Consider the following 20,805-nt stretch of genomic DNA (forward strand, 5'->3'; position numbering starts at 1 on the left):
ATTCCTCTATTTTATAAATGTGATTTTGCAGGTGATCTGACGCTATTATTGGATTTGAGTGAGTGGATAACAAGACTGTGTCGTCCGCGAATGTTGCGACTATGGTGTTGTCTGAAGTTGGAAGGTCGGCTGTGTAAATAATGTAGAGAATCGGTCCCAGCATGCTTCCCTGTGGAACTCCTGATTTGATCTCATACAGTTCTGATGTCACTTCATGAAACTTTACTTCAAAACAACGTTTGTAGAGATAAGATTTGATAATGTGTAAGAATGAGTGAGGGAGCATCTTTTTAACTTTGAATAATAAACCGTCATGCCACACTTTATCAAAGGCTAATATCTAGAAATACTGCTGAACAGTATTTCTTTTCCTCCAAAGATCTGCTTATAACGTCTACAATACGATGAATTTGCTCAATTGTTCCATGATTTTCCCTGAATCCAAATTGGTGATCCGGGGTGATGTCGTTTAGATGTACTTTCAACCTGTTTAGTATGATCTTTTCGAAAAGTTTACCCATTAACGGTAGAAGACTTATGGGCCGATATGATGCAACTTCATTTGGTGTCTTATCAGGTTTGAGTAACATTATTATTTGTGCTATCTTCCAGTGACCTGGAAAGTAATTCAATCTTAAGCAGGCATTAAAAATGTTGACGATTGCTACTATACCCTTTTTGGGTAAGTTTTTCAAGAGGACGCTATCTATGCTATCGTATCCTGGTGATTTTCCATCCTTAAGGTTTCGTATTTCATCCGCTACTTCGGAAGGGCTAGTGTATTTTAATGGAGGACACATTTGATCTGCGCTTTCTAAATAACTACGTATCTCAGAGCTATGCTCCGGTCTCAATTCTGGAAATGGTTGAAAAACGTTGCACAAGTGTTCACCAAATATTGTAGCCTTTTCCTGGTCTGATCTCGCCCACATCCCATTGGCTTTTCTGATGGGAGGGATCTGTTTTCTAGGACGATTTAGTTTTTGTGTTGCTTTCCACAACGAATAGTCTGTGTCCGGACTCGGGGTTAGGTTAGATAAAATTTTTTGTAAATTATCGTTGGTATAACTTTTTATTAGTTCCTTGAGTTCGTTTGATGATTTATTGAACACAGTTTTGTCTGAGGGATATCTGGTTCTATGCCATATTTTACGTAAATTACGGCGTTCGAGTATTTTGTCTCTAATGGCTTTTGGGTATTCATTGTTCATTAGAGGTAACCTTTTTCGTTGTTTCGTGGATATCGCTGCTGCCTCATGAATTGTTTTATTGAGGTTTTCAATGGCTTCTTCTATGCTTTCAATAGTTTTGAACGGGTGTATGAGCTGAATTCTGCTAGTAATTGCGTCCTGGTACATCTTCCAGTTAGTTTTTTTGTTGTACAATCGTTCTGCTGGCTTCACCATCACTATTGTTGTATTAAAATTCAATATGACTGGCGTATGGTCTGAAGATAGATCCGTGCAAGTTTCAACAGTCATGAAATTACGGCTTACACTTTTGGCTATATAAAAGTCGAGGAGATCAGGAATTCGATTGTAATCTGTTGGCCAATACGTCGGCTCCTGAGGGGCGATGCACGCTAGTTTTAAATCCTATATAGTACTGTATAGTTGCCTTCCACGGTGTGTGATTAATCGAGAACCCCAGTGGGTATGTTTTGCGTTCCAATCCCCACCGCAAATAAATCTGGAGCCGAGAATGGCGAAATACTCTATGTAGTCATTCTTGGTTATCGTGTGTCTTGGTGGGCAATACACTGCAGAAAAAGTTGTTTCAGCTTTTTCACTGATCATAACATTTATTGTTTTTATAGTTTTTACTAACCATAAAAAGTTGTATGCATTGCATATTATTCTTGGATACTGCAATAATAGCGATTTGTCTATTAAAATTAAAATATCTTATATTCCTTAAAAAATGGGTTTATATTGAAACATTGCGAAGCACTTTTCCAAGGGCCTTGTTTTATACACTATAAAATAATTATCTCACGAAGCTTACCACGCCAATAAACAAAATTGACAAAATTGAAAATCTCTAAGATATTGTGGTGGAAAAAAAGGGACCTTTTCAATGGATCAGACTGACAGATTTATTAAAAGCTATTTGGTGTAGCATGCTACCTATCAAAATGCTAAATGATAAGACAAAAACTTGGCATTTGTAAAATACATAAAACTGCATGACATTGGAAAATGTATGTGTATCTTGTTATCTATGAACGGTAAAGAATACTCACAGCTAAACTAGCGGCAGACTGCGCAGAGTGCAACCGTATCACAAAGAACACCTCCTTATGCTTCTCCATGGTCGCAAATATCTTCGCGCTGAGATCGCTGCCCTGCTGCTGGTCGCTCTGCTTCTTGCTGTTCTTCCGCTGCGCCGCTTTCGTTTTGTTCGACTTCTTCGCTTTCTTCAGCCCCTTCTTCTTGCCGTCCGGCCCTTGTTCGCTCTCTTCTGACGACTGAAATACCTAAAATAATGTTAGATTTCGGCAAAATGTTCCAGTACCCAGTTACGCATTGGTAACCTAATGATCTCTAAATGCAAGATAAACATGTGAAACCAAAATGAAACAGTAATACATAATGTTTTTTTTTTAAGTATGGTTGGGTAAGTAACTACCTAAAATGATGGATACTGACCACTGCCTCAGCGGCTTCAGCCTGCTTCCTCTTCTCCTCCTCCTCCTGGTCCAACTCCTTGATAGACTCTTCTAAAACATTCGGCCAAAAGTCCCCCTCAAAGTACGGCAACTCCGCCGCCGACGAGATATTGTCCTCCATGGCTTGCTTTAGAATATCTTTATAATCTAATATTATCCTTTCTACAATTCCTTTATCTAACATTTTCTTATACCACTCCTGCAATCGCTTCGGTTTCGGTATTTTTTGGTCGGGCGGATGGCAGTGAAAGATATAATCGTCGCCTTCTGAAGGCGGATAGGCCCAGATGTGGGCCATAGAGTAGCCTAATTGTTTGGCGTAGTCCAAATAACCTAATAGTATTTCGTGATACACGGCAGTACGGTACTGCTTCGGTTGGAAGAAATGTACAGAATCTAGATATGCTATATATACACGCCTCGTATTTGGCGACGGACTTTCGCTCCCGTATTCCTGTAACAGAATGAGATTCATATCATATTTGTAAAATGTTTGTTAAATAGATAAAAAAGTATTTTGCTGTAGTGTAATATTTACCTGCACGTGCATTCCGAAAAAACATACATCATTACCGTCTACTTCTTCAAATGCAAATAACGCTTTCGCTCTATAGGGGAATTCTGACGCTAATTCCCCGGATTCTACAAATCGCGATCTCATTCCTGGCTTCACTTCTACAAGCTAAAATGGAAGAAAAAACAAAAATTTTTCGTATATTTTTAATGATTATCGAAATAGTAATGTTATGGAATAGAATTATTACAGAGTTACAATTTGAATATTGAGCTTTAAAAATCCAAATAGACTAAAGCCATAAACACATGGTTTACAAATTGTTTCTTTTTCGATCCCAAACTAATACCACATTATAACAATAACTATCAGTTGTGCATACGCATTCCTTCTGATTGGTTGTGTTTGTACTAGCTTTGTCTTATCTTCGTACCTACTTCTTTGCACGGCTCGACCCGCGGCCGGGTCGAGTCAGCGCACTATGGAAAACGAGCCGTATGACTTAGACAATACGGGCGAAGTTGGTGGAGTTGATATTGCGGAGAATAATGTAAGCGGATCGGAGGAACGTATTATTGAAAGCGGTGATGTATTAGATATGGGAACGGAGGATGTGAATAGGAAGAGGTCGAGGATACGGGAGGAAAATTCGTCGGAGGAGGATTGGAATATTGTTTCTAGAAAGCGTAAAGTTGTGCGTGCGGGCAGTATAAACGAGTTGGAGGAAAAAATTGAAATAATTATAACAAGCAGTTCTGTGTTACCTAAACAGTTCACATTAGCTCGTTTATTCAGCGAAAAAAAGATTGGCGGTATATGTCGTATTAAATATTTATTACAATATAAAATGAGCATTACATTCGAGGAGGAGAGGTTTGCAAAGCGTTTTGTCGAGTGCAAGACTTTTGAAGATTTGGGATGGAAATGTCAAAGGTCATCCGAGGTGGGGATGTCGTATGGAGTAATTAAAAGCCTATGTACGTGTGCCCTGCACAACCTACCTTTTCGTCCAGGAATACTCAATTAGAATCAGCAATAACTGTTCAAGAACTAGATAATTCTATTAAAAAATCGGATACTGCTCCGGGGTGTGATAACATTTCATTTTCAATGATGCGACACTTACCGCTGGTGGGGAAGCTCTTATTACTTCAATTATACAATGCATTTTTATTAAATGGTTTTGTGCCCTCCCAATGGCGTACAGCTAAGAAAGAAAGAAAGAAAGAAAGAAAAAACGTTTATCGCCAACCCGCTTGCCAAGCGTGGCGAGTATTGGCATTAAATCCCCTCATGGATTGTACACCTTTAACCAGGCCCCTAGTACCCGGCAGCCCCGCTATTCCTGGCTACGGTAGCGTCGCTGGTAACGGCGGGGCAAGGGGTGATAAGAATCACCGGATGCGATCCGGCTACCACTCCCAACGACCCCTGGCCCTGGTAACATACAATGCACGCACATTGAGGACGGATGAAAAGATTGTTGAGCTGGAAGAAGAATTGAGCAAATTACGCTGGGATGTCATAGGGTTATCAGAAGTCCCAAGAGAGGGGGAGGACACGGTAACGTTGACGTCCGGTAATTTGTTCTTCTACCGGGAGGGCGACCAACAGTCCCAAGGTGGAATCGGGTTTATCGTCCACAAATTTCTCGTCAACAACATCGTAAGCATTGAGAGTGTGTCGAGCAGGGTTGCGTGCCTTATACTCAGAATATCTCAAAAATATTCGCTGAAGGTCATACAGGTTTACGCACCGACCTCGGCTCACTCCGATGAAGAAGTGGAGGTTATGTATGAGGACATAAGTAGAGCCATACATACCTCGAAAACACACTTCAATGTTGTGATGGGAGATTTCAACGGAAAGTTGGGCAAGAGAGGCGATGATGACTTGAGAGTGGGACAATTTGGATTTGTACAACGCAATCCGAGGGGCCAGAGACTAGCAGACTTTCTGGAGAAGGAGGGTCTTTTTATGATGAATTCCTTCTTCCAGAAACCGACCCACAGGAAGTGGACCTGGCTCAGCCCCGACGGGAAGACGAAAAATGAGATAGACTCCATTATGACCACGAAAAGACAAATATTCAAAGATGTCTCCGTGATCCACAGGGTGAAAACCGGAAGCGATCACCGAATGGTACGAGGCATCTTGAATATCGATGTCAAACGTGAGAGATCTCGTCTGATGAAGTCTACGCTCCGTCCTTGCCATGAACAAATCCAAAATCCCGAAAGCTATCAACTGGAACTGCAAAATCGCTTCGATTGCCTCGACAGTAGCGTTTCAGTGGACGATCTAAATAACAGGCTGGTAGAAACTATCCGCGCGGTTGGGTCCCACTTTAAAACCCGTAAAGTAAACCCGCAAAAACTCTCTGACCACACTCTGAAACTTATGGCAGACCGGCGCTCTATGCCACTGCGCACATCTAAAGATGCTTATAGGCAGCTCATTATACGGATATCTAAATCTCTGCGACACGACATTCGCTCCTTTAATGCTTCAAGCATTGAGGAAGCGATTAAGCGAAACCAAGGCTCGAAAGTGTTTGCAAGAGATATGTCTATTGGGCAGAGCCGGCTGACGAAGCTGAAGACAGACCGTGGCGTAGTAGTGTCGGCCAAGTCAGAGGTATTAGGAGAGGTCGAGAGGTTCTACCGGCAGCTTTACACCTCAGTTGCCAAGCCTGTTAATAGTCCGGCGAAAGACCCAAGAGCCCGACTAACCCGACATTTCACCGAAGATATCCCGGACATCAGCCTGTACGAGATTAGGATAGCTCTGAAACAGCTTAAGAACAACAAGGCGCCGGGTGAGGACGGAATTACCTCTGAGCTACTGAGAGCGGGTGGAAAACCAATCCTCAGAATGCTCCAGAGGCTATTTAGTTCCGCCTTGCTCGAGGGCACAACGCCTGAAGCATGGAGCAGGAGTGTGGTTGTTCTGTTCTTCAAAAAGGGAGATAAGACCCTATTGAAGAACTACAGACCGATATCACTCTTGAGTCATGTTTATAAGCTGTTTTCAAGGGTTATCACGAATCGTCTCGAACGCAGGTTAGATGACTTCCAGCCTCCCGAACAAGCCGGTTTCCGTAAAGGCTTTAGCACCATAGACCACATCCACACGCTGCGGCAAATTATACAGAAAACCGAGGAGTATAATTTGCCACTATGCTTAGCGTTCGTGGACTATGAAAAAGCCTTCGATTCGATCGAGACCTGGGCCGTATTAAGGTCTCTCCAGCGGTGCCGTATTGACTATCGGTACATCGAAGTATTGAGAAGCTTGTACGAACACGCCACAATGTCAGTCCGACTACAAGATCAGTGCACAAAGGCAATCCCATTGCAGCGCGGTGTTAGCTCTCGCCTCTCGCATCTCGCCCAAACTTTTTACCGCTGCTTTGGAAGATGCCTTCAAACTGTTGGAATGGAAAGGACTTGGCATCGACATTAACGGCGAGTACATCTCTCATCTTCGTTTTGCCGATGATATCGTAGTCATGGCAGAATCCCTGGAAGACCTTAATGCAATGCTCGATGACCTCTACAGAGTTTCACAAGTGGGCCTTAGCATGAACATGGACAAGACGAAAATCATGTCGAATGTCCATGTTGTGCCCACTCCAGTCTCTGTTGGAAACTCTACTCTCGAAGTTGTTGACGAATATGTCTACCTAGGACAAACCGTCCAATTAGGCAGGTCCAACTTCGGGAAAGAGGTCAATCGTCGAATCCGACTCGGATGGGCAGCGTTCGGGAAGTTACATAACATCTTTTCATCCAAAATCCCTCAGTGCCTGAAGACAAAAGTCTTCGAGCAATGTGTGTTGCCAGTGATGACATACGGTACAGAAACGTGGTCTCTAACCCTGGGCCTTGTGCACAAGCTCACCGTCGCTCAACGTGCTATGGAAAGGGCTATGCTCGGAGTTTCCCTACGAGATCGAATCAGAAATGAGGAGATCCGTAGGAGAACCGGTGTCACCGACATAGCTCGCCGGATTAGCACGCTGAAGTGGCAATGGGCTGGGCACATAGCCCGCAGAACCGATGGCCGTTGGGGCAGAAAGGTTCTCGAATGGAGACCACGTACTGGGCGACGAAGCGTGGGACGACCACTCACAAGATGGACAGACGACCTGGTCCGAGTGGCAGGGAGCCGCTGGATGCAGGCCGCCGGTGACCGGTCGCGGTGGAAAACCCTGAGGGAGGCCTTTGTCCAGCAGTGGACGTCCCACGGCTGAAACGACGACGACGACGACGACTAAACAGGATTAGGTAAATTGTTAAATAAATATATAAATAAAAATAAAACAAAGCAATGAAAGTTATAAAGGATTCTGCTACAATCACTACATAGTATAAATCAAAGTCGCTTTTTCTGTCCCTTTGTATGTTTAAATCTTTAAAACTACGCAACGGATTTTGATGCAGTTTTTTTAATAGATAGAGTGATTCAAGAGGAAGGTTTTAGTATATAATTTATTAAGTTTTAGACAAAGCGGGCGAAGCCGCGGGCGGTAAGCTAGTAGATATATAAACTTACAACCATGGACGTGAACCCAAGGAAAGCATGTTTCGACGAGTGAAGGCCATCCTAGCTCAAAATTGATTAGCTGATCTAACTGCGTCTGAATAAGATAGTTTTTCTACTTTAATCTAAACGTTGACAACGATTGAATATTGCGAAACGGAGGCGGCAAGTTATTCCAGCATTTAGTTGCATTGTACTTAAAGCTCCCCCTGAACGCCTCAGTTCGAAACTTATGTAGATACAAGATATACGAAGATGCCCTTGTTTTATATCTTTTGTTTGAATCACGTCCCCACGATAATTTATCATGGAGATACTGCGGTGTAGCTGTTTTCACTATTTCAAACAGTAAGGAGGCAAAATGCATGCGACGTCGATTTTCCATATTCAAAGTCTTTGCTTTGTTTAAATAAGGTGAAATATGACTTCTAGGTGGTATTTGCCAGCAAAATCGAGCACATGCATTCTGCACCCGCTGAATAGCTTGCTTCGTTCTAGCAAATAGACGGTGACTATACACAGTATCTCCATAATTAAACTTGGAGAGAATCAAAGTATCACACAGACGCATCTTAATGTCCGAACTTAAATACCTTTTCAGGCGATAGTACCTTCAGACGATAGAAACAGTTTGAAACTATTTTACTGATATGCCTTTCAAATCTTAAACCCTCGTCAAAGATGATTCCAAGGTTTCGAACCTCCTTAACGCGCTGTAAGACCGTCCCATTTATAGATACCTCAATACGCTGTTGTTTGTCAAGCTTTTCGATCTGTTGCGGTGTTCCCATGATTATATATTTTGTTTTGGCTGGATTAAGAACTAAAGAATTGTTTTCTGACCATTTATTTATTCGATCCAGGTCAGCACTCAAGTTTTCTAATGCCGATTGTGTTTCACTCGGTGAGAAAGAAATATAAAGTTGAAAGCTAAGATAATTCCTATTCCTAAACCTAACTACGAAGTCAATACTCCGACTGCATTTCGTCCTATCGCTTTGTTATCGTGCATTTATAAAATTTTCCATTCAATTTAAATAAAAGGCTAGAGTGGCATTTTGAATCGAATGATCTTTTCTCCCATAGTGTTGTTGGTTTCCGTCGTTCTCGCGGTTGTTTTGACAGTCTTACATTTCTTGTGTCTCATATTCAATCAAGTTTTTCAACAGGCGCTGCAACTGTAGCCTGTTTCTTTGATATCAAAAGTGCCTATGATAACTTGGATATAAGTGCTGTGTTAAAAAACTTTAGATGAGGTAGAAGCCGGGTCAAAAATTTGTAATTATCTTTGGTCGTATTTAAGTGAAAGGCGTCTCAGGATTGAAGCTGAGGGTGGAGTTGTGACGAGATCTACTGGACGGGGCTTAGCTCAAGGTGACCCAATTTCACCATTGCTTTTTAATGTTGCCACGTATAAAATTTGTAAAAATATTCAGAGTGTTAAAATGTCTCAATATGCCGATGATTTTGTTCTGTTTGCGTCAAATAAAAATTTGTTTAGTGCTGTAGAGGATGTGCAATCTGCGGGAAACATTTTTATTAATTTTCTAAATGGTTTGGGTCTTACAATTTCAACTTCAACAAGTAAAGTGTGTGTTTTCAAAAGGGGAACTAAAAGAACGTTAGTAGATTTAAGTTTTGATAACGATTTGTTACCTGTAGTGAATGACGTCAAATATTTGGGCATGTGGTTGGATTGTTCTTTAAGATGGAAGAAACACATAGAGGAGATGGTCATTAAAGTGTCTAGGCATATTAATATTCTGAAAGTATTGGCTGGCCCCGGTTGGGGGATTCATCAAAAACATATAAGACGGCTTTATATTTCTCTCATTCGTAGCCGAATAGATTTCGCTTGTTTTTTATATGATAATTCAGCTAAAAGTTCATTACTCAAATTGGATAAAATTCAAAACCAGGCTTTGCGTGTAATAGGTGGCTATATACGTAGTACCCCTATTCATGTTATGGAGAATGACCTTTGTCTTCCTCCTCTGTTTATTCGAAGAAGGTATCTAGCGGGGAAGTTTTGGTTAAAGTGTACGTCGTGTAAAAATAGTTTAGCAACTACGGCTCTAAATGAACTGTTTTCACTGAGTCGATCAAGGTATTGGAATAATAAAAAGCTTCCCCTTCTTGTTCGATCGCAAGCCAGATTATCTTCATTGAGATTACAGAGTTGTGTTCGGCTTGAGATGTTCTCGATGGACACTTGGGTTAGTAATGTAATGTCCAGGATTTTATTTCAGATACCATCCCGTCAGTAGATCGTGCCAAACGCACTTACCATCATCGTACTCTTGAGTCTATTTGTTCCCAATTCATCCTTACTAAATATGGAGCACACCACAAAATTTACACTGATGGCTCTAAATGCGCAAGTAGTGGTGGTGCGGCCGTGTTGGATTCATTTTTTGGATGCAGCCTTAAGTTCAAAGTTGATTCAGAGATATCCATTATGCATATGGAATGGATTGCTATCGCGGAAGCGTTGGCTTATATTCAATCTTTAAACTTCGGACGTTTTGTCATTTTAACTGACTCTAAAAGCTCATTGCAACATTTGGCTCGCGGTGCCTCTCAAGTGAGAGGAGTACCGATTGCCTATAAAATTTTAGAGTTAATTTTGAACTTAAAAGCTATTAATAAGGAAATAATCTTGCAATGGATCCCTTCTCATATTCAGCTCAAAGAGAACGATGAGGTTGATTTATTAGCCAAACAAGCAGCAATAGATGGGGTACCCTTGGAGGTCGCTCCATTGTACTCGGATCACTTTAAATATGTGAGTGATAAATGTTTATCCGATTGGCAGGAATATTTTGATGAAAGATCGCGGGAGAAAGGAATTTGGCACAGAACAATTCAACCACATGTACCTCGGTACCCATGGCTTGATGAGATTGTATGCGATAGGAGGACGTTGACAACTATTTTAAGATTACGTTCGGGACATATTCCATCGATTAAGTTTGCACATTTAATGCAGAAAGCCGATTCTCCGTTGTGCAATGATTGTGGTTTTGTAGAAGATGTGCAGCATATTCTCATGGAGTGTGTTCGGAACGCGCAATTTAGACAAAAAAATGATATCTTCCGCTGTATTAACAATGTCGGTTGGGTGAACAGCATTCTCACTTGTCCCTCGTCGGCAGAGGTGCGGGTGCTGGTCAGACTGACCGATGTTGGATTACAAAAATGATTGTATTGTTTTTTGTAGTTTGTATTTATATTTTTTATATTTAAGTGTTAATTGTTATTGGAATTGACGACGTGGTCGCTAAGCGACAAAGTCCCTTGGAAAATAAAGAATTAAAAAAAAATAAAAAAAAAAAAACAATAACTATAAATCCATACCTTATCCGACGACGCGACCACCCTGATATGCACTTCGCCAGCACCAGCCTCTTTTTTCTTAAGATAATTATTCACTCTAGTCTCAATAAATATGCCGAGTTTCGACGTCGGCAGTTTCTTAGCGCTGAACTTGTTATCTTTCCGTTTGGCCCCCTTCTTCTTCAAACAATTATCACAGCAGAAGCCTTGAGGCCAAATCGAGTCGTGGTGCAGCACGCATATCTGATGCTGCTTCCTCCCGCAATCTGTACACACTACGAAGGGCTCTTGTTCCAGATGGTCATTTTTCATTTCTTTGAACTGATCTTTTTTGATTGCGCTGAAAAGTAATTTTGTTTTATTATTCTGTCAAGAGTCATACAAGGTAAGAAGTATATTAATTCTAGTTTTTTAAATGTACTAAAGAAAACTTATTCAATATGTACATAGCGAAAATGATGACTATTTTCATTCGGTAAGAACAACATAAATAGTGCTGAACGCAACATTATTAAGAATATTATTTAATATTGAATCTTACGAAAGTAAAATTTAATGAATCAATTTCTCAATAAATTATATAACAATTTACACCTTGTAATAATAACATTAAAAGATACTCACGTCTGCGGCTGCAGCGGGTCGTCGCCGAGCGTGACGGTGTCGCCCTGGATGTCGTTGAAGCATTTCTGGCAGAAGGTGTATCTATCGGACACAACCCCATATGCTTTAAGACTGTTTGCGCAATCCCAGTGAGCCGTGAGGTGAGATGTGAAGCGTGACAGGAGCGTGCGGGGCGTGGACGGGCCAAAACAAATTAGTAAGCGATAAGCACAGAGCAAGTACAATTACAATAATGCATATGGAATTGATTGCTATCGCGGAAGCGTTGGCTTATATTCAATCTTTAAACTTCGGACGTTTTGTCATTTTAACTGACTCTAAAAGCTCATTGCAACATTTGGCTCGCGGTGCCTCTCAAGTGAGAGGAGTACCGATTGACTATAAAATTTTAGAGTTTATTTTGAACTTAAAAGCTATTAATAAGGAAATAATCTTGCAATGGATCCCTTCTCATATTCAGCTCAAAGAGAACGATGAGGTTGATTTATTAGCCAAACAAGCAGCAATAGATGGGGTACCCTTGGAGGTCGCTCCATTGTACTCGGATCACTTTAAATATGTGAGTGATAAATGTTTATCCGATTGGCAGGAATATTTTGATGAAAGATCGCGGGAGAAAGGAATTTGGCACAGAACAATTCAACCACATATACCTCGGTACCCATGGCTTGATGAGATTGTATGCGATAGGAGGACGTTGACAACTATTTTAAGATTACGTTCGGGACATATTCCATCGAATAAGTTTGCACATTTATTAATAAGTGAATAAAGAGAATACAAATACTATAATATAGGCGATGAGAACATAAAGGGGATTAGTTCCGTGGCGCTTTGGCTCGGGACCTGCAGTAATACATACACCCCGAACCAACACACACAGTTAAAATGTACACACGTCAACTTTGAACCCTGTACAAAGCTTCGAATGTAGACTTCTGACTTAGTAAATAGTACACAGTTATTGCTACAGGTCCATTGTTATGTACAAGCCAAAGTAAGAGGACATAGTGACAATTAGAAATGGTAGATTGTATGAGCTATTGATGTCCAGTATAAGTGTATTTTTATAGTAAGACAATTATACTGTATTTGTAGATATTGCCATGAAAGCAACGGAAAGCCTTGAAACATAGATATACAGGACAAGAGTTCAGACAACACTCATTATGCATTCTTCATTACAATATAATATTATGCAGGGTAAGAAACACAGATTTAATAAAGTTTTAAATATTGTTAAAAATTAAATGGCAATTACTTTATGAAGAATACACTTTTCCCTCAAGTATAGACAATATTTTAGTTTAGTACACATACACATTTCAAACAGGATATCATACAAGCTTCATGAATGCACAAAAATGCCCACTTAATTATGATTTTCTGATAAATTTTTACTAGCCACATTTTAAAATTTACAAAAGAAGTCTTAAAATACAGTGTTAGTTCATGTTCTGGGGCTATTATTAATTAAACTTTACAAAAAATATAAACAATCAATAAATTCACATAGTTTTCAACATAATGTAGAAAACGAATAATTTCCCTATCTATATTAAAAATATATATATCCGACAACGCGGTCTTTCACTTTTACATTATCAAGAACAAAATATGTAACTATTGAATCACGTATCGTGTTCATCATTATAGTGCATGTTAAAGTTTCCCATTAAATTAGGCTTCATTGCACTTGACTAGACCGTGCGCTCGATTTACCCCGTCTCGGGTTACGGCGTAATGTCGCATTGTCTTTAGACAGCGTTGGATATCGGCGCCTATGTCTTTAATCATTATGTGGCAAGCTAAGTATGATAGTTGTAGCGCTAGTAGTTTATTAGTTACTAGCTTCCGCCCGCGACTCCGTCCGCGCGGATGTCGGTCTTCGCGTGGATGGTTTATTTCTCCATTTTGAGTAACTCACAATGACATCTTATAAATATCTATTGGACCCAAATACGGCTAGGACTATAATAATACGCAACGTGTGTTCGCGGTTCTACAGAACAACGTCTATGGATAAAACTGAAAAATTAATTTAATTTTTTTTCTACGTATTTTTCCAGGATAAAAAGTATCCTATTTTACGCCCAGGATAATAAGGTATAATTATACAAAGTTTCATCGAAATCGAACCATTAGTTTTCACGTGATGCCTTCACATACAGACAGACAGACAGACAAAAATTTTTTTAATCACATATTTGGGTTTGGTATCGATCCAGTAACACCCCCTGCTATTTATTTTTTCAATATTTTCAATGTACAGAATTGACCCTTCTACAGATTTATTATATGTATAGATTAAGTTACAAATATGTATTTCTATAGAGAAAAATTTCTATCCTTAAAAATTCACACTATAAAGGTATTGCAAGTAGTAGTGAATTGAAAATTCTGATGATAATTAACACGATACAATTTTTTTTAACCACAGAACATGAACAACACATGAAAAAATTGATAGACATGTTCCATATGAAATAGCATTTCTTTAAATATTTTTTGTTTTAGATTGATTGATTTCTCAAGTACAAATGAATGAATGAGTCTAAGGGCGGCCGTACACGGACCGCTCGAGCAGTTAACGGCTGAGCGACGTACACGGACGGCTCGAGCGGTCGGCGTCAACTGCTCGAGCCGTCGGTTGTTGACCGCTCGAGCCGTCGCTACCAACCGCTCGAGCCGTTGATTTTTTTGACTAGTCAAGTCATTGATTTTCAGGGGTATAGGGAGCCGTCGACGGCTCTAGCGCAGTCAACGGCTCGAGCAGTCAGTGTATGCCTCACGACTGCTCGCGAGCCGTCAACGGCACAGTGGAATTTCGTCATGCAGTTGACGGCTTGAAGCGGTCGGGACGGCTCGAGCCGTCACGTGTACGGCGGTGCATGAATGCCTATAGTTCACCGCGCGGTCGCGGCTTCAAGCGGTCGGTCTCAACTGCTTGAAGCGGTCCGTGTACGGCCGCCCTTATATTCTAGACATATAAATTTTTTAAATTTTATGTGTACACTTAATAATTGATTGAAATAGATAAAAATAGATTCTGAATAACGCCTGCAATGCTGATAATGTACACACACAATTGAATAAAATAAAATATTAGGTCCAAGATCCATTATTAAGTGTATCTTTCACAGTGTCATGTCCAGTTTTTATAATTTAAGACTTAATTACCTTTATAGATATTCTGAGCACAAGTAGAACATTTAAGAATATTATTTTTTGGAATCTTAAAGATTTCGACATACTATTTGTAAAACCTCAAAAAGAAACTTTCCGACACATTTTCAATACATAACACCTAAAACATTACAGAAACTGGGCACAAAACTACCCAATACTAGATGCATACACACCTGTTCTGATAGCTGAAGTACTTCGCATCCCGCGGTATGGTGCACAGCTGCTTCCCGTAGCAGCAGAGCACCTGCGGGTTGAACGTGTACTTGCGGCCGCAGCAGTAGCCCAGCGACTGCATTACTGGGTCTATCTCCACCGCAAACACTTCGGATAACTGTGGGGGAATGGGGATTTAGAAAAATGATTAATTGACTCCTCTGATAGAAGAAAGGGAATAGGTATTATTTAGAATTCGCAAGAATATTTAAGAATACTTTTAACTTATAAGCAATGCAAGTTACTTTTTTACTTTTTTTTACTTTTCACTTCATCTTAATTATTGGACACATAGTTCTTTTATCCAATAAGACATAATATTTTATGCAATGTTAGAACTTTAAAGTTACAAAATTGAAAATATAAAATAACTAGACACTTTAACAATACTTTTTCATATTATAGTACCAGAGTGCTATACTCGGGGCGCACGCCCTTGCCGCCGCCCATCACACCCCCTCCGGGCAGAACCCCAGTCTGCTGCTGCTGCAATTGGTTCTGTTGCTGTTGCGCTTGCAACTGCTGCTCTTTTCTCTTCTGTCGTTTTTCCTCCAAACCCTTCTGTATCTTGTATATCTTTTCGGCTAGTAAATGATAGTATTCCGAGTGCGTACTAGCCATTTCATACATGTCGCCTTCTACTTTTCTCGCGTATGCGACTAAATTGTGCATAAGTTTGTCTTGCATTGCCGTGGGATCGGGTGAAGGGGAAATGGCTTGAACCCTGTTTAGAATAACACATTTTTAGTTTTATGGCATAAGAAAAGTTATAATGTACAATCAGACTATATATTGCAACAATATTACTGTACAGTGTTGTGTGCTACTACTTACAGTTTATGCACGAGGTGGTTTCTGCGATCAGGTGTTATAGACTGGTGCCACTCCTTGGTGCCCGATACGGAGTTGGCCGTCACCGGCCCGCCGCTTAGCTGCAACCCCCCAGCACCGAGCTATACAAATAACATACGATAAATTAATATTTTGTTTCATACCATTCAAATGAGATATTTTAAAGAATAAAAAAGATTATATCACGAGGCGGGGTTCCAACTGATCGATTATTTTCTATTATTTAAAAATTTCTCAACATTCCTTAATGTACAAGAAAATACAAATCCTTCTTGTACTTAAATAATCAAGAAATAAATAAATAAAAAATTGTTTATTTATGAAACACACATTCTGCTACAAGTAAACTAAGTGTAAATTTTTGAGTAAAGTATTGAAAAAATTTAATTTTCAAGACAATGTGCAGAGCAACACAATCCAAGTGTCGCCACTCACCTGCTGCTGCTGCACGTCCTGCTGCTGGTGGAACAGCTGCTGCACGGGCTGGTGCGGCGCGGCGACGCTGGCGCCCGCGCCGCCCACGCCGCTGACGCCCACGCCCACGCCGACGCCAATTGTAGCGTGGGACACGGCAGCCGCTGTGACCACACATAGTTATAGTTAAACTGCATTTTTAAAGTGTTGTGTTCAAGTTAACTTTTTAGGCCAAAGCCCAAAGATGTATACTTTTTAAAGTTTTGTGTATAGTGCATACATGTTAAATGTGACATTATTTAACGATGTTTTTATGTGTAATGCAGCAGCAGTGAATATCGATAATTACAGCAGAGAGGCAGACACAAAACGTTCTGAACCCTCCCACTCAGATAGTAAATGATAACAAAAACTTTTTGGTTGCAAAATTTGTTTAAGCATGGTGTATAAATAGGTAATTTAGAAGATACACTTACCATTCATAGTATCAGATCTAGTCCTATCTGGCTGTTTGAGTGGTAGACAGACAGGACACGGACAGTCATTCTTTTTGCAATGTTTCCAGTGATTGATGATTTGTCTTGATGATGAACAGTGAGGTACTGCACAGTTTTTTCCCACCTAAAAATAATAATATTGTTATTCTCAAATAAAAAAATCAGGTTCAATTATATTATTGAAATTCATCATGTAAAAGTTCAAATAAAAAAGTAGAACAAAAACTGAAGTGTTAATTTTTACACCAATATTAATGATTTTATGTAGCAAAAAAAAAACTGTGGTAATGAACAACATTCTGAATGAGATATTGATGAGTGTTCAGATTGCATAAATTAACATTAAATAATGTTAGTATTTTTTATGTTCTAGTAAATAAGCTATGTTTCTTTTAATAAAAATAATTCATCTAATTTGGATTAACACATTTGACTTTTTATAAACCTACGTTATTTTATTTTTGTTAGTATAAATTAATCAGTTTTATAATTTTGCATGAATTATATCTGTCATACATGAGTTATAAATTATTCAGTAATGATATTTAGATTATTTTATTTTATTTACATACAAAGTGCAGGCAAGTATGATCAATCACCAATGTTAATGTGTGATGACAAGAGGCTATTGATATGATTTAAAAAAATTACAGATTAAAAATACACTGCAATTTTTTTTGTGAAATTGTCCATGAAAATAATATTTTCCTTGATAATATCATGATCACAACAAATTTTAAGCAAGATGACAATAAGCTTTCAGATTCGCTTCTAGACATTATCTTGAATACATATTAATGATTTAACTAATATGCATCAATGCATTTTAAGTCAGATATTCAAATAATTTTTTAAGATTCAAGCAATATAGCACATGAATACATTGCACTATTAGATAAGCAACAAACATATAGCAGTATCCACAAACCTGACACGACATCATATGGTTGAGCACGCCCTTCATCGTCTTGCAGGGCGGTAGCGTGCACGTCCACGTCTCGCCGTTGGCTTGCGACTCGCGGCGCTGGCACTTGTGCGCGTGCAGCAGCAACACGAGCTGCTGCTGGATAAGCTTGCGCTTCTCCGCGATCGAGCCCGTGCTCGGCGCGGCCGGCGCCGCCGCCGCCTGCGGCTGTGACTGACACGAGTGCATGCTCATATTGGTGAACAAATGGGGGTTGTTTGACCAAGAAATGCTTTTACAAGCGTTTGTAGGAGTAATTATGACACTTTTTAAACAATTTAAATATTTTATGGGCACATACTTCACCTACATTCATTTAAATACAACATTTTCAGTATATGTTCTAGATATGTTCACGGATTGCTGATTGCTACTTGCTGTATGCTGGTCGCTGAATGATGATTCTGCTAATTTTGCTGTTCTGTTAATTTCTATCCCGCTCGAATGCTGCTGCTAGATATTCTGGTAGGGGGTTTTGCTGCTGGCTGGCTGTACTTTGCTCGGGGCGATGTGCGTGGCGACACGTGGGAGCTGACGCAAGCTCACTGACCTCTATACACCTCTATAACTTTATAGAGGTCAGTGCGCAAGCTCTTTTGTGGCTTGAAAATGCTGGATTTTGTCTCGTTAAAATGCTAATTTTGGCTGCTAATGAATTATATGCTTTACTTGCTCTGTGGTCATCTTGGTGGTCATATTAATGCTGAATAAATATCACGGGGGAAGAAGGGACACGACGTGGATTTCCGGTTCTACGTCACACGCTAAAGTAGCCTACTCACGATTCAATTTCAGTAAAGTAGCCTACACATAGATAGGGAGGCGAGGTAGCTAAATGGCGTAATTAAACGGCGCCGTCGAGACTAATCGAAATCGATAGATAAAATAATTTCGAAAAGAAAAGCTTCTATGGTAAAAACCATTTTAGCGGTGGGTTTGGCGTGTACGGATTTTCAAAAATGTAAAAAAAAATAGTTACTTGGGCATTCTCGAGCGCGTCAGATATTCATACTACGTATGCCCCAAGTGCCTCTGATAACAACGGTATACTAATCTGCCGGTTTGCGTGGTGGGGCTAGGCATATTAATTCGTCAAAAATGCACAAAAAAAAAATTTACTCGAGCGCGTCAGATTTTCGGAAGGGGTGTTAAGTAGGCCCCAAGGAAGCTCCCCTTAAAAAAACTGACGATTTCGGCATGACGATAAGTTACGATGAATTTTTGAAAATGCAGAAAAAAAAAGTCCTTTTGAAATACTCGAGCGCGTCAGATTTTCATAGGGGAGGTTTATCTCGGTCTCCTGAAAGCATATTTTCTTAATCTGACAAAAATGTTGGTGGGTTCTCTTAATCTGACCGAAAAAGGTTTGAGAGTTTCTTTTTTTTAATCATCGTTATTTCATATCAATTTTTCTTAACACCCTCAGTTTTCGAGATATACTCAAAAAACCGGGAGTTTGAGTTTTTATGATGCTTCAAGTCAAAAAGTTTTAACTTTGGACAAAAATGCAAAGAGACCTTTTTTGTGTAAAATAAAATTACCTTTTTTGTTTATTCAAACTTTTTTTTTTGTAAAATGTATCGTTCGCGACTTATATACTGCAACGCGTTTTTCGGAAGACGAAATGGCTCCTCCAGACTTCCGGTCACGCGAAAACCGGCAGATTTTGTATTTTTAGTAAGTTTTAGATTGTATTCTTCAAAATAAAAATAAAAACAATCGCGCTCGAGAATGCCGGATTAACGTTTTTTTTTTACAAGTTCGCGACCCTATAACTTGCCGGCGTCAAGGACTTATGGTCAGATTAGTTAAATTTAGTCTTAAAACACTAAAATCAACCCCCAATATCTTAATCTGACGCGCTCGAGTATTTCAGACTATCGATTTTTTTTTACTAATCTGATCATCTATCCCGGGCGCGCGTCACTACTTAAAGAGCTAAATAGTTAACAAGGTTGTTCTATTAGGTCTAAGGTATCTCTCATATCTTAAACTGCCACGCTCGAGTATTGCAGAAAATTCCCCTCTTCGCCTCCCTATCTAACACGATTCAATTTCAGTAACAATCTGTTGACACAATCTGCAGTGAGCTGACAGATTGTGTCGTGAATAGTATAGTTGAGAGGGCACGTTGGGGGCGTAACCCAACATGTTGCGTATTGGATCGGCGCGGAAGCAACCCGACAAATTGTCTCAGCAGATTGTGTGCGTGTTGAAACGTGAGTATTGTGATTGCTCCAATCTCGGCTCAATCGCGCTGTGCAGTAATCGCAAATTCGCAAAATGGCGGTTTTGAGATAAACGCGGGAAAGACATTTTTACATATTTGAGGAAGATGTTTATATTTTATAGCCGTTTATACTTTATAGCCCTTGAAATCTATCAATAAAATTGGAAAAAATACAAGCTTTTTCATAAATTAGTATATCCATTAATAATGCGTATTATTGCATTGAGGTTTAGCATCAGGCCAGGCATCAACGTGACGTGCACACGTTGTGGCAAGCAATCGCGGATTGCGAAATGAAATTGTATCAGCAGATTGAGGGTTGGATGAATCGTGAGTAGAGAACGCTCAATCGCGACTGCAACAAATTGTTTCAGCAGATTGTTGGTTGTGTTGAACCGTGAGTAGGGCCTTTAATAACTATATATGATTTAAAGGCCCTACTCAAGTAGCCTACTCACGATTCAATTTCAGTAACAATCTGTTGACACAATCTGCAGTGAGCTGACAGATTGTGTCGTGAATAGTATAGTTGAGGGCACGTTGGGGGCGTAACCCAACATGTTGCGTATTGGATCAGCGCGGAAGCAACCAGACAAATTGTCTCAGCAGATTGTGTGCGTGTTGAAACGTGAGTATTGTGATTGCTCCAATCTCGGCGGATATACTAATTTATGAAATATAAGATAATTATCTTTGTAAAGCTTGTATTTTTTCCAATTTTATTGATAGATTTCAAGGGCTATAAAGTATAAACGGCTA

The 20,805-nt window shown here is 39.8% G+C and overlaps 1 protein-coding gene across 1 annotated transcript in view; it reads right to left on the reverse strand.

The window, feature by feature from the left end:
- The window catches only part of LOC123692149 (histone lysine acetyltransferase CREBBP-like), a 31,476-nt gene extending 13,109 nt beyond the window's left edge, over positions 1 to 18,367 (reverse strand). The window contains 11 exon segments of the mRNA XM_045636841.1: positions 2,243 to 2,476; positions 2,649 to 3,122; positions 3,207 to 3,350; positions 11,085 to 11,403; positions 11,688 to 11,798; positions 15,050 to 15,207; positions 15,498 to 15,813; positions 15,924 to 16,042; positions 16,377 to 16,519; positions 16,832 to 16,976; positions 17,781 to 18,367. Coding sequence (XP_045492797.1) covers positions 2,243 to 2,476; positions 2,649 to 3,122; positions 3,207 to 3,350; positions 11,085 to 11,403; positions 11,688 to 11,798; positions 15,050 to 15,207; positions 15,498 to 15,813; positions 15,924 to 16,042; positions 16,377 to 16,519; positions 16,832 to 16,976; positions 17,781 to 18,011 — 2,394 coding nt within the window. The 5' untranslated portion in view covers positions 18,012 to 18,367.
- Between the last annotated feature and the right edge of the window lie 2,438 nt (positions 18,368 to 20,805).

Source organism: Colias croceus, chromosome 5, assembly GCF_905220415.1.
Source record: "Colias croceus chromosome 5, ilColCroc2.1".
Lineage (NCBI taxonomy): Eukaryota > Metazoa > Arthropoda > Insecta > Lepidoptera > Pieridae > Colias > Colias croceus.